The 12711-nt window shown below is 39.2% G+C and overlaps 2 protein-coding genes across 4 annotated transcripts; both read left to right on the top strand.

The window, feature by feature from the left end:
- The first annotated feature begins 2840 nt into the window (after positions 1–2840).
- Positions 2841–8145, top strand: LOC134859369 (cationic amino acid transporter 2-like). Of its 3 annotated transcripts, none has more exons than XM_063875831.1 (12): positions 2841–2942; positions 3322–3726; positions 4297–4452; positions 4643–4808; positions 4935–5071; positions 5518–5740; positions 6248–6384; positions 6468–6570; positions 6672–6805; positions 6943–7109; positions 7219–7327; positions 7416–8145. In XM_063875831.1, the coding sequence occupies exons 2-12, from the start codon at positions 3357–3359 to the stop codon at positions 7544–7546; spliced, it is 1833 nt and encodes a 610-aa protein (XP_063731901.1). In that variant the 5' UTR covers positions 2841–2942; positions 3322–3356; the 3' UTR covers positions 7547–8145. The 3 variants fall into 3 exon arrangements, with proteins under 3 accessions (XP_063731901.1, XP_063731902.1, XP_063731903.1); XM_063875832.1 differs by having other exon boundaries at positions 2883–2942; positions 3282–3726; XM_063875833.1 differs by having other exon boundaries at positions 2890–3025.
- Positions 8146–8851: 706 nt separating this feature from the next.
- Positions 8852–12664, top strand: LOC134859971 (platelet-derived growth factor receptor-like protein). The gene is made up of 7 exons (XM_063876780.1): positions 8852–9072; positions 9445–9611; positions 9721–9863; positions 9952–10103; positions 10228–10521; positions 10711–10850; positions 11087–12664. Exons 1-7 carry the CDS (start codon positions 8991–8993, stop codon positions 11297–11299), a joined length of 1191 nt encoding a protein of 396 aa, XP_063732850.1. The 5' UTR covers positions 8852–8990; the 3' UTR covers positions 11300–12664.
- The last annotated feature ends 47 nt before the right edge of the window (positions 12665–12711 follow it).

Raw genomic sequence — 12711 nt, 5'->3', positions numbered from 1 at the left:
TCCAGTAAAAGGGGAGGGGGAAGGGGGTGGGGGGAGGCCATTTTAGCATTTTGGATTACAGAATTATACATGATACAAATTAAACACATCAGTCACAGTTTCCGATTGGAGGTGGTGTGAGGAAACGTTTAGGCAGTAGTGTAAAGTAAAGTACATTTTTCTCAAGTACTTTTCTTAAGTGCAATGTTGTGGTACTTAAGGTGAGTGTTTTATTTTGAGTATTTTCAATTTATGCCACTTTATACTTACTCCATACTCCACTACTTTTTGCAAACCAATATTGTACTTTTTACTCCACTACACTTCTTTGACAGCTTTAGTTACTAGTTACTTTCAGACTATTAGCTAATGCAAACTATACACCACTAATATAATTATAGTTAAACATATCTAGCAGCACGATGGGAAGTAATTGTAATTTAGTAATATCAAAATATGATTAATACATTAATAGTAATTGTATGTTTGGTACTTTAGGCATGTTTTTACATCATAGCCTATTATCCTTTTACTTTTTTAGTGTTAGTATTTTTGTATTTTTAGTACTTCTTCCACATTTGCTTTTAAGTAAGGAATCACAAATGATTTTCAACTTGTGTAGCCCCAATATGTATTTATTGTACAGTATGTGTACGCTGGGGGTGTGGTGGTTGTTCGTTTAATATTTGGCCTCTTTGTTTAATTTTCTCTCTGCGGATGTTCAGAGTGAGAGAGGACCTCCCACCTCCATCTGTGAGGCACTAGTAAGTGCTGTACACTGACCTCTCCTGCTTTAAAATTGCATTGCACACGTAAAATAGGCAGAATAGGAGATTGGAAATTTCGGAAGGCCAACCACAATGTATTCAATGACAGACAAATAAATTGAATTAGTAACATCCCCAAGGATAGGAATTGATCCAGATAGTATTAGAAATCGTTTAAATAAAAAAAATAATGGTATGATTGCATCCATGATTTCACTATCGGACTGTTATTTTTTATTTTATTTCAACCATATATTTTACATTTCCCAGCAATTTCAATGAATATATTTGATCATTTAATCTTTATTCTATGCCAATATTCTATCAGCACAAATCAATGAATTAAAAAAAATATTCTCGTGAACACAAAACAACAAACAAAGTGAGCACAAAAGCATTTTTCACATTCTGAATCGGATTTGCTGGTCACAATTCTCACCCTGTGCCGTCCATGCAATAATGAGCACATTATTATCCAAACTGGTGCAGAGTGAGAAAGGCTACTTTGTAAGTAATTCCAGTGGGAGGGTCACAGAGACTCAGAGTCTTGTATATATCGCAGTAAAAATCATGTTTCCTTCATCCAAGTCAACAGCGCAGATATTTTTGCCGCTTTGCGCTGTTTTCACCACACAGCCACCAGCCACTCCTCTTGGGACTGAATACAAGGTAAACAACTTATGTATCTACTGAATTAATTGACCTTCAGCCAGTTAGATTTACATCTCTGACCTTTGCTTTAACTTCTGTGTATTTGAGTGTGAACTATAATATGTATATGTGATCTGCACCTATTAAGTTTTTTTTAATTGCACAGAAGATAGCCTATAAATAACACATCAGTGATCATTAACTGAGCTTCACTGGGATACAGATTAACCCTCTGATCATAAACCGGCCCATCACGTGTGCAGTAGCTGTTATTGAGTTAAGCATTACCCCATTGTTCCTCTGGAAACAGTATCTCAAACCCTGAGATCTGCAGATAGGCCGCCAGAGCTTTAAGTTTGCTCAAAGGTACTTTGACCATACACACAGGCTGCTTTCCCACTCGCTTCCTGCCTGCTGAAGTAGATACCGAGAGGGATTATGTGAGCTGAAATCCCCTGATGGGAGATCAGAAGGCGAAAGCTACCTTTCAAAGAACAAGTGTGCAGCCGGCTGCATGTGTAAGCTATGAATGAAGCTTTGTCCTCCTCTGTTTCATTAACTCTGGCAGGCAGGCTCACACCTCCAGTTAGTGATGGGGTCACATCTCCTATTAGATAAGCAGCAAAACTCCAACACAGCCACAGTGATAAGGTGCATATGTACCTGCATGTAAATACACTTTGAGAACAGTGTAGGATGACGTACTTCTGCTTACTTCTATTATAGTTTTATTGAAAGGTGTCACATCAGATAGCAGGAAGGTGGTCATGAAGAGCTGTTCTCCGTTTTGTTGCCCTATTCAGAAGTTTTATTTTTTATTGGTCCCTGTTAGTGAAGGACAAAATCCAAAGTCATAGACAAATGTGGACCTTAAAGTCTTGGATTATCTTGAGGGCACAATTATGAAACTATTATGAAAGCGACATCATCTCTTATTTATAATAGAAGCATCAGTAAAACACAAGAGTCACATTTGAAAAATATTGAAGAAAATACCACACTGGTCCTCTTTAGTTTCCTGCAAAATATTCCTAATTTCCTTTTTGCCCCTTCTCTGTCAAATAGATTATAATTCTCGTTTAGAAGCTAATTCCCAAAAACTGATTTTACAGTCATTTACGTTAGCTAAACAAAATAAAAACTGCCTTTTGGTTTAAAACAAGCAGGTCAACACAGGGAATAAAAACAATAAACCAATCTGAGAGGAGGGAATATCTACAATATGATACTGCTGGCCAGGTGAGAACACACTATAAAATAGAAAACCGCTTTTTTTTTATTGCCAAATTATAAATCAATCGGTATTCGTCAAACATTCTAAAGGAAGTAATTGTGTAAGTAATTTAAGGTTGAGTAAAGTGCAGTTTGAGAGCAGGGCGTTGCTTTTGCGCTGTGGGCGGCAGTGAAAACTCCAAGCATCAGCAGTATCATATCAGGGGGGTTATAAAGAAGGGCATGTATAAAGGAATAATGTGATTTAGGAGAATGACGGGTCCTATTAATTGTCTCTTCTAAGCAAACCTGTGAAGGAAATACACAGAGCAGGTGAGTGAATTCAGTCTTCTTTAACCCAAATTTTTGTGGAATTGGCCTTTGGAGTGAAAGAGTCAAAACACTTTGAAGTACATGTGAGTAAATTCTTGTAATATAATCTTTAACAAAATGTAATGTGTCCATATTTCTATTGTTAGTTGGACTTGTGAAGCCTTGATGAATATATCTCTTTGTAGCTGTTAAATTAACAACTTATTTAGAGGAAATTAGTTCTGCTCAAGAAAAAAAGGTTTTACTGAGGGGCTGACCTGACAATTATTCACTCTCAGGTTCACTGATCCTCCCTTTCTCCCCCACTCCTCTCCTCACTCTTTCTTCTCCTTTCACCAGAGCATTTAACCTACCTCCCACCAATTGTCTCTTCCATCAGAATTCCCATATCTTTACATCCAAACCCAAAGAAGTATGTCGTGTGGGTGTGTGAAGTCCATTCTGGGGAGTTTATCTCGGAGAAAGCCCCTGGAGCCAGATGGGGAGCAATCCACTTTTAACCGATGCCTCACCACTCTGGACCTGGTGGCCCTCGGCGTGGGCAGCACCCTGGGGGCCGGGGTCTACGTCCTGTCTGGAGAGGTGGCCAGAGACACTGCGGGACCCAGCATCATCCTCTCCTTCTTCATTGCCGCCCTTGCATCCATATTCGCTGGACTATGCTACGCAGAATTTGGGTCTCGGGTTCCCAAAACTGGCTCAGCATACCTTTACAGCTATGTGACGGTTGGAGAGCTGCTGGCTTTCATCACTGGGTGGAATCTGTTACTCTCCTACGTCATAGGCAAGTTTGATCCACTTATATTTGAATTCTATATGAAAAATAATATAATATCTTATACATAGTAAGGAAGGTTTCTTACTGTTATAATAGTTGTTTTGAATATAACAGTTGCCTATTTACACCAAAAATGTAGAGAAACAAAACCAATCTTTGGACTTAATCTGTGGCTAAGTATTAATCGCTGGCTCAGACTTGTTATTTACAGCCTCTGAACATTTATTTTCCACTTATATAACATGCTTCTCATTGTTAGAACATTGAAACCCATAAATGATCAACCATCAACATGACCCTCTTTAAGACTCTGTGACCTTTTACCTTGTCACAAGACAATTTTTCTACAGTGGAGGTTTACTGTTCTTCAGTTTTATGCCACTTTCAAATGAATAATTTAAGTGATTGTTATTGTCAAAACGTAACCATATAAACCAGGATTGTTGTTTGAAAAAATCATAAAGTGTTGAAGACGTAGGGTAGGAACTATCGCCATCAGTATTTTATGTTTATGACTTCACTTAAATGGTGAGTCAGGCTGATTAATTTATTGCATCTCTCGCTCATTATCTGCAGGGACATCTAGTGTTGCCCTGGCATGGAGTGGGACATTTGATGACCTCATCGGGGGCTACATATCCAAATTTTTAGAAGCAAATGCAGCGATTGGCCTCCCGGGCCTGGCACCTTACCCAGATGTCTTTGCTGCTGTGCTAGTCATGATTCTGTCAGGTAAGGTAAAGTGTGTATAAATTGTGTGTGTACTAAAAATGCATGTGCATGTTTGAGTAAAAACTGAATTTCCCCCTAGGTGATTAATAAGGGTTCATCTTCTTCTCAGAATTATGAAACAGATGTCATTTGGACGGTAGTAATAGTAGTGCATACAAAGGAAGTGACAATTACCATGTTTCCCATGAAGGTGTCCTGGCCTTTGGAGTGAAAGAGTCAACAACAATAAACAAGATCTTCACAGCTGTCAACATCGTGGTGCTGCTGTTTGTGGCCATCTCTGGATTCATTAAGGGGGACATCTCCAACTGGCAAATCAGTGAAGAGGCTCTGATAAACGCCACAGCAGAATTCAAGTAATGTCAAAGAGCAGAATGAAGCCTGTCTGTGTTTGGGTGTGGACAGGAACCTTTACAGTAATATTACTCCCCTGATTATCTCACAGTAGATAAACACAAAATAATGCTTTCTCCTCAATGCAGAAACTTCAGCTCTACTGCCAACGTGACAAGCATATATGGAGAGGGTGGATTTTTCCCCTATGGCCTTGGAGGAACGGTGGCCGGAGCTGCAACATGTTTTTATGCCTTTGTTGGATTCGACTGCATCGCTACAACAGGTAAGAGAACAACGTCTACCTGTAACAGTCCAGTGTGATTAGTATACTGTAAGGTTAGGCACAGTTAGATTTATAAGATCCTTGACTACAAAAATATGAGACAAAAGGATTTCATCTTATATTTGTTTTCATTATCCATGTGTTGTTGCCTTCATCAGTGCAAGGAGTTTGCTCACTTTTGTCGGAGATGGTTCAGTTGTTATCGTTTGACCTCAGTAGACTGATAACAAATTAATCATCTCTGTAATCTTGAGAAAATGCTGTCTGGTGAAGGACATCAGATGTGACTACAAACTCTAAACCTTTCCTGTAAGTGGACAGGAAAAAAATGTGTTTGTCATTCAGCCATTTGTCATATTATTTTGACTGTATTGTTGTACTGTCATGTAACCCCAAACAGCTGGAGGAGGAATAGCATTCAAGGTTCTTTTTTTCTTTCTTCGTAGGCGAGGAGACAAAGAACCCCCAGAAGTCGATCCCTCTGGGCATTGTGGCCTCACTCCTTATCTGTTTCCTGGCTTACTTTGCTGTGTCTGCTGCTCTTACCCTGATGATGCCTTACTACTTGCTCAATGAAAAAAGCCCACTGCCAGTGGCCTTTGAATACATTGGCTGGGGTCCAGCCAAATATGTTGTTGCTGTTGGGTCGCTGTGTGCCCTGTCAACCAGGTAAAAACAATTGGGTGTAAAGTCAGGTTAATGGGGTGGTTGGAGAAAACAAAATAGAACCATGGAAAAAAGGAAGTTACACCTTTTATTTAATGTATTTTGGTCATCCCACCACTTTCTCTTTGAAACATTTCAACAGCAATTGAATGGATTGCCATTCAACTTAGTGCAGACATTCATTGTCCTCAGAGGACTTATCAAAGAGACCTGAGTGATCTCTGCCTTTTCCTGTTGAGCTGTCAGAAGGTCAACAATTATGGTTTTGAGTGAAATGTCTCCATTGACATTTGCAATTGGATAGAGTCCCATGAAATGTGATACAGACAGTCATGTTTTCCTCGGGATGATTTACTACTACTACTAATACTAATAAGTAGTAGTACTAATAATACTACACATTTTTATGTTGGATTCTATTGCAGCATTATTCTATGCAATTCAAACTGTCTTGGTACTAAAAGCCTTTTGATGGGTGTTGACTGTGCTTGCTTGCATTTTTATCTCCAGCCTGCTGGGTTCGATGTTCCCAATGCCCCGGGTGCTGTTTGCCATGGCAAGAGACGGCCTGCTTTTCCAATTCTTGACCAAAGTCACTGCCAAGGGCAGTCCTGCTTTAGCAACCATATCATCTGGAACTGTTGCAGGTACAGATGTTACAGCTGTCAGTTGTATATGCTAAGGTGTATGGACTAAAAGTAACTCTGTATTCTCTGATTGTCATCTTCAGCCATCATGGCGCTGCTGTTTGACCTGGAAGCCTTGGTGGAAATGATGTCCATCGGCACTCTGTTTGCTTACACACTCGTGGCCATATGCATCTTGATACTGAGGTATATTAATTTAACTGCTTCTTCTCGCACAGGGCTTTACCTAGGAACACTAAGCAAAACTGAATTTGTGTTGCACATTTCTCTCTTTTTTTTAAATAAAGGTACCAACCAGATCCATCTGAAGACTCAGACATAAATATTACAGAAACAAACAGCAAGTTTGCCCTCTTTAAGCCTCCGTCAACCCCCAATTCATCCACCTCTAGAAGAGTCACCATCCTGACTATTCTGTCTGGTACGAGCAACCATGAGTGGCTTTCTATATTTTAAGCAATCTTGATCTTTTTCTTGAGCCCAAATGTTAATGCTTTTGGCAATTCTTTGTTCCTCTGCTCCACGAACTGATCTGTCTTTTTCATATTTATTCTGCAGTTGCATGTGTGGTAGCACTATGTGTCATTCTGACACAAGCATTAAACGCTCTATCCAATTTGGAAGTATGGAGTGTGGTGCTCGTTTCCGTCCTCGCCTTCATTGTGCTGTTCAACACTTTCCTCATCTGGAGGCACCCGCAAAATAGCTCCAAGGCATCCTTCATGGTGAGAACATTTGAATTGTGTATCTGGAGAACTAGAGCCACATTTTGTGTTTACATTCTAGTTAACATAAACTACAAAATATTTCATCTCTTCTATTTTCTTCTGACAGGTGCCTTTACTCCCTGCGCTGCCATTAGTGAGTACATTCATCAACGTATACCTGATGGTCCAGTTAGGTGGAGAAACCTGGATTCGATATGCTATTTGGATGCTAGTGGGTAAGAACATATATCTGCTTGAAAAGTAATTATATTGAGTATTGAGTTAGTTTCTGAACTGTATAATGACCCACCCTTCTCTTTCCAGGGTTAGTCATCTATTTTGTCTACGGTATCCGTAATAGTGTTCAAGGGAAGCGTCTGAAGGGCAACCAGCCAAGGATTGAAACTGTCAGTGGCCAAACAGACATGGACATCATTAAAGAGGAAAAATTCTGAGCACAGTTGAAGAGGAAATAGTTGAAGGTGTTTCCGTGAGTAACTGCTTTAAATGTGTAACAACTGTTGAACAGGCTTATCTGACTCTGCATTGATAAATATCTGCAACAGGTGTTTGTGAGGAATAGACAGATAGGCCAACTTGTTAACTTTTGTTCCACATTATGATGGAGTTTGTAATTTATCTAAATATTGTTGCTGCCAGCATTGCTTGATATATTTCTGGACCTGTACAAGTTGCCTGTTGTCATGGTGCCTCTTAATCTACTATAAAAGTAGTTTATACTTGTGTTTTTAAAAAAAGGGCTCACGCTATGTTCAATTGATAATTATTTATCATTACACGTTGATGACAAGTTTACATTTTTCATATCAATTGTAAAGTGTAGAAATGTATTGTAATTGTATACAATTCTAATTATGACCTTTTTTTTATATATTAGTAGATACAATCTTGTGAAATGTCATATATTTTTTTGCCTGTTTCAAGATTTAATGTATTAAATGTTTGTTGTTTTAAAATGTATATATGGAAACTGTACATGTATTATCATGAAACATTTCAAATGTATTCCTTGATTAAAAAAGAAAGAATCCAGTTTTAAGTTGAGTGCAATCTTGAGTTCAATTTCTGTGGGGCCTTTAAAAAAAAAGGTACAGTTCCCCCTGCAATCTTTGATAAAGAGCTGGAGTTCAATCAGAACAAAAGGACCTTTCATTGAAGCTTACCTGTGGCATGTTCAAGACCGTGTGTTAGCAGGTCGTTCAAACGTAAGGTTTACATTGTTTTCAGTGGGAACAGCATTCTGTGGTTTTAATGAAAGATACAAAATCCTCTTTCTAGAAACATTTAATTATATATTGACGTTGATGGATTTTCAAGACAGAATTATGTTTTTTAACAAAATAGTTTACAACAGAAACACTGCACCAAAACACAATGGACATTGACTTAAAATGGTAAATCTCAACATAGATGATAAGTTGATCATATTTTTATGAAGGCTAGTCAATCTTTTTCTTCACCAAACTAAAACTAAAATCAGTAAACATCTTTGACGAGGGGTTTATTGGGCACCAAATGCTTTTATAACCTTGCCACAGTCTTCATTCAGTCTGCTTCAGAGGGCCAGACTAATGCTACTCACACACTTACAGTCCAGCAGCTAAGCAAACAGGCTGTGTGATTCCACACGGAGGGGCCCCTGTCTCTGGACCCTGATTGGTCCAGACAGGCTTGAAAGCCTCCATTGAGCCAGTCAGGAGGAATTTGGGGTACTAATGCCACTCTCAGGAGGAGGAATTTGTGTGATTCTGGTAAACAGCTGACCTCTCCCTTTGCGAGCTCTGCCCTCCTCCTCTTCTCTCTGGATTCTGCAGTACCTCTACTGTGTGGAACTGCATTAACTAACAAGCCAGTTTGATATCATTTGACTTATCAATCATGCCTTTGGAGAACTTGTTTGGATCAAAGGGGAGACTAGTGCTGAGCGCTCTTCTTGTTTGTGCCATAGTCTTCGAATTAGGTAAGTGATTTGATTCACTTGCCGAGCAGTTCTCTGAACATGTGTTCCTAGAATCACTAAGGAGGGGACATTTATGTTGCCCTTAAGCATAATGGCCTATTCTAGGAGTTTACATGTTGTAAAAACCATTGATCCACCATGAAACCATTTGGCACATCAAGATAAAACTGTTATCCCTTGATTCGTAACATTAAACAATTGCCGGTATCCTTATTTAGCAATGGTGTTATAGTGATGAGCACATGTTTTCCAAGCAGTAAACCAAGGTTTGATTCCCAGCCAGTGCAACATTTTCACGAAATGTCCTTGCTGGCAATCAATTAAGGTATCTAATGTTATTTGTGAACTATCCTTGCGTCATACGCTGTGTAGCTTATTGTCAAAAAGAGGCTCAACAACAGAAGATTAATCCAGGAAGGAAGCCAAAGCCGAGCATTACCAAACTTGGGAGGTCAACAAACAAATCACCCAGAGCTGTAACAGCCAAACCAAAGATCAAAGCTACACCTGCAGCCCCAGCACAGACTTTCCTCACACAGGTAGGAAACAATACGTTTTGGTGTGTCCGAGGATCATTTGATAAAACACAGAAAAATGACTGCATCAGTGTATACAGTAACAATGTGTTTTCATATCTGACACATAAAGGTGCTAAACAGAGGGAAGTTTAAAAAGGTGGTAGACAATATAAGTGTGCAGTCAGGAGACACCCTGGAGCTGAGATGCAGGGGCAAACCTGTGCAGTGGAGCGTCCCCACATACCTGGAGGAGGATGATGATGGAAGGCTCAGGTCAGCTAACCTGCAAATACACCTTAAATATTCATGCAATTTTCCTAAATCAGTTTTCTTTTCTGACTTTCCTCTTTTGGCTCTGCAGTATTGTCCAACAGGCGCGATATGGTGTCCTGACATTGGTCAACACTACGGGTGCAGACACTGGGGAGTTCAGCTGTTATCCGATGTACTGTGAAGACACCGACTGCAGGAAGGAGTATGACAAAGCTGTGAAAGTATTTGTCTTCTTTCCCGGTACAGTGAACTTTATTGATTCTTACACATGTAATTGTCACAACGACAGACCCTTGCTTTATTTTACTGCTAGCATTCCTGTTATCTTATCTTTAATCTGAAATCTTCTCACTGTTCCAATCAGACCCACAAGAACTATTTGTCCCGTCGGCTGACTACTATGAGGCCATTCAGCTGAGAACCAACTGGCCTACGCTCCTCCCCTGCCAGGTGACTTCACCCGAGGCAAAAGTGTCTCTGCACCGTGAGTTTCCTCCAGTTGAGGTGGCAGTGGACGGGAAAGAGATCTCCTTTAATGTCAAAAAGGGCTTCACCATTCATCGCCCCCGGCCTCATCATGCTGGAGCCTTGTTCTGTGTCGCCAGTCTGGGCAACCTGAGGCAGAGCTCCACCAAGTACATGCTCATCTATGTTAACTGTGAGTGCTTTCACACAGTTGTCCAAAAAACAAAAATTTGCACCAGAAAGGAAGGCAGACAAATGTTGTCCAATATATTTGTACATTTACAGAGAATTGCAACATAGTTTTATTAGTCAGCATTTTGCTAATTGTTGTTTGGTTACCTATACCTTACACAACTTACTTACTTCCACCTTTTCCATCAAGACCCCATGGCTCCTCCTGCTCCAGTGATCCAGGGCTCACCTAGCTCGGTGACTGTGGGGGAGAATCTGCGCGTCAGCTGCTCTGTGGTGGGGGAGCAGGACGTGGCTGTGGAGTTCACTTGGGATTACCCAGGACAGCAGGTCAGACACTCAGAGAGACAGGAATGATTACAATTTTTTTATTCAAATCTTTACAATATGGCATGCTTGCTATACTATACATTTCAGTTGTGTACATCCTGTGTCATAATCGTTGTATTTATTACTTGTCTACTACTAGTTAAGAGGCATCCAACCTATGGACTATAGAGCATCCAGGCCTACAGCAAACTATTAATCATTTATTAACATTGTCCGCTTTCATGTGTTGGTTGCAGATTGGGAGGCCTCTGTACACTCAGGACAGCATCAGTCCAGTGGGTGGAGGCACGGCCCAACAGCAGACTCAGTCTGTCCTCCTGGTGGATGAGGTGCGGGACGTGGACCAAGGAACATACACCTGCACTGCCCAGAACCTGCAAGGAGCCAAATCAGTTTCCACTACTGTTCAAGTGGTCCCCAAAGCAAAACCTAAGAAACAAAAACCATAAAGACTAGGTGATATAATAAAGAAAAGAGAGGGAGAGGTTGGATATCAGATGCGACATTATGGTTCGTCAAAAGTACTGAACGGTATTTAATCAGTCACATATCAATATATAAATACACAAACTATCGTATTCTTTTTATATTGCTATAAACACACACAATTATGAGAGATGTTGTTGTTTAGATGAATGTATGTAAATTGTGGTGCATCAAGCAGATTGTGTTTTTGAGGTTTTATATACACATTGTTAACTGTCTCTTTCTACATTTTTCTTATTGTGCATGACCCTGCCTAAGAGGAAGTCATATAAAATAATATAAAATAAACATTATTATTATTATTATTATTATTATTATTATTATTATTATTATTAGACAGTTATGTTAGAAATGATTTCCATACACATAGCTTGATGTTTATTATCATCATAAAATTGGGACATATTAAGTGATAATTATGTTGCTTATCATAATAATTAACATTAAACTGTGATGGCCTGTGATTTTTCATAGACACCATCCTCTGATAAATTTGGCATATCAAATAATGGAAGTTGGACAATTACATTAATAGAAAAATGTTCTTACACCAAGAAACAAAATGATGAGCCTTTATCTTGATAATCTGAAGATTTGGTCACTTATTCGTCAAATCGACAAACACATTGTTTGCCATTTTTAACAAACAAACATTTTCTCATTCAAGCTTCTTAAATTTATTAGATTTCTTCAGTTTTATATTTTGTCCTTTTACTATATGTATGTTTCTGATTGTTGGTAAGGCTTCTCAAGACATGTGATGACATTTTGAGTTCTTGGAAATGTGGTGCACATTTTTCAGCAATTGATCATTAGAATAATTCAACAACACGAGTTGCAACCTTCCAAACTATAATGATATTTCCCTCAAAGGAATAGTGTAATTAGCGAGTTATACTCTTTCAGGGGGCATAGTGGCAACAGTTTGATGTTGGGGCCCTGTTGACCCCCACCATTGACCCTGTGGTGTAGGCCTTGTACACAAGTGAGCATCGAGTACATTGCACACAAACACTAAATAGGGCAGCTTCATTATGTGCCCAGAGATCAACCAGCACTATGAAAGAACATTAAAAAAAGAAATAGTAATACACAATCTGAGGTTATTTGTGTTTCCAAGTTAGTGGGACCAAAATATTCTTGGTCATTATGTTTGCTCTTATATCACCTAGCTGAAGTTGTCTTAAAATTGTGCCAGTTTTATGCTTTTAACAGTTTATTTTATTTGCATACTGACTGGCTTTTTACTATTTCCTTTGTGTTTTACGACAGTTGCATTCATCTGCCTGTATTGTTTGTGTTTTTTTGTAACATCATGCTGCTTTCTTGCCCAGGTCGCTCTTGAAAAAGAGATTTTAATCTCAATGAGACGTTT

Source organism: Eleginops maclovinus, chromosome 23 (assembly GCF_036324505.1).
Source record: "Eleginops maclovinus isolate JMC-PN-2008 ecotype Puerto Natales chromosome 23, JC_Emac_rtc_rv5, whole genome shotgun sequence".
Lineage (NCBI taxonomy): Eukaryota > Metazoa > Chordata > Actinopteri > Perciformes > Eleginopidae > Eleginops > Eleginops maclovinus.
This window is presented reverse-complemented; position numbering and strand designations above follow the sequence as displayed.

Excerpts from the sequence above, each read along its gene's own strand:
- LOC134859369 (XM_063875831.1), top strand. The coding sequence starts at position 3,357 with ATGTCGTGTGGGTGTGTGAAGTCCATTCTGGGGAGTTTATCTCGGAGA. Across the intron at positions 6,385-6,467 it reads ATCATCTGGAACTGTTGCAG|CCATCATGGCGCTGCTGTTT; the intron begins GTACAGATGTTA and ends TGTCATCTTCAG. Across the intron at positions 7,110-7,218 it reads GCTCCAAGGCATCCTTCATG|GTGCCTTTACTCCCTGCGCT; the intron begins GTGAGAACATTT and ends TTCTTCTGACAG.
- LOC134859971 (XM_063876780.1), top strand. The coding sequence starts at position 8,991 with ATGCCTTTGGAGAACTTGTTTGGATCAAAGGGGAGACTAGTGCTGAGC. Across the intron at positions 9,864-9,951 it reads GATGATGATGGAAGGCTCAG|TATTGTCCAACAGGCGCGAT; the intron begins GTCAGCTAACCT and ends TTGGCTCTGCAG. Across the intron at positions 10,104-10,227 it reads AGTATTTGTCTTCTTTCCCG|ACCCACAAGAACTATTTGTC; the intron begins GTACAGTGAACT and ends TGTTCCAATCAG.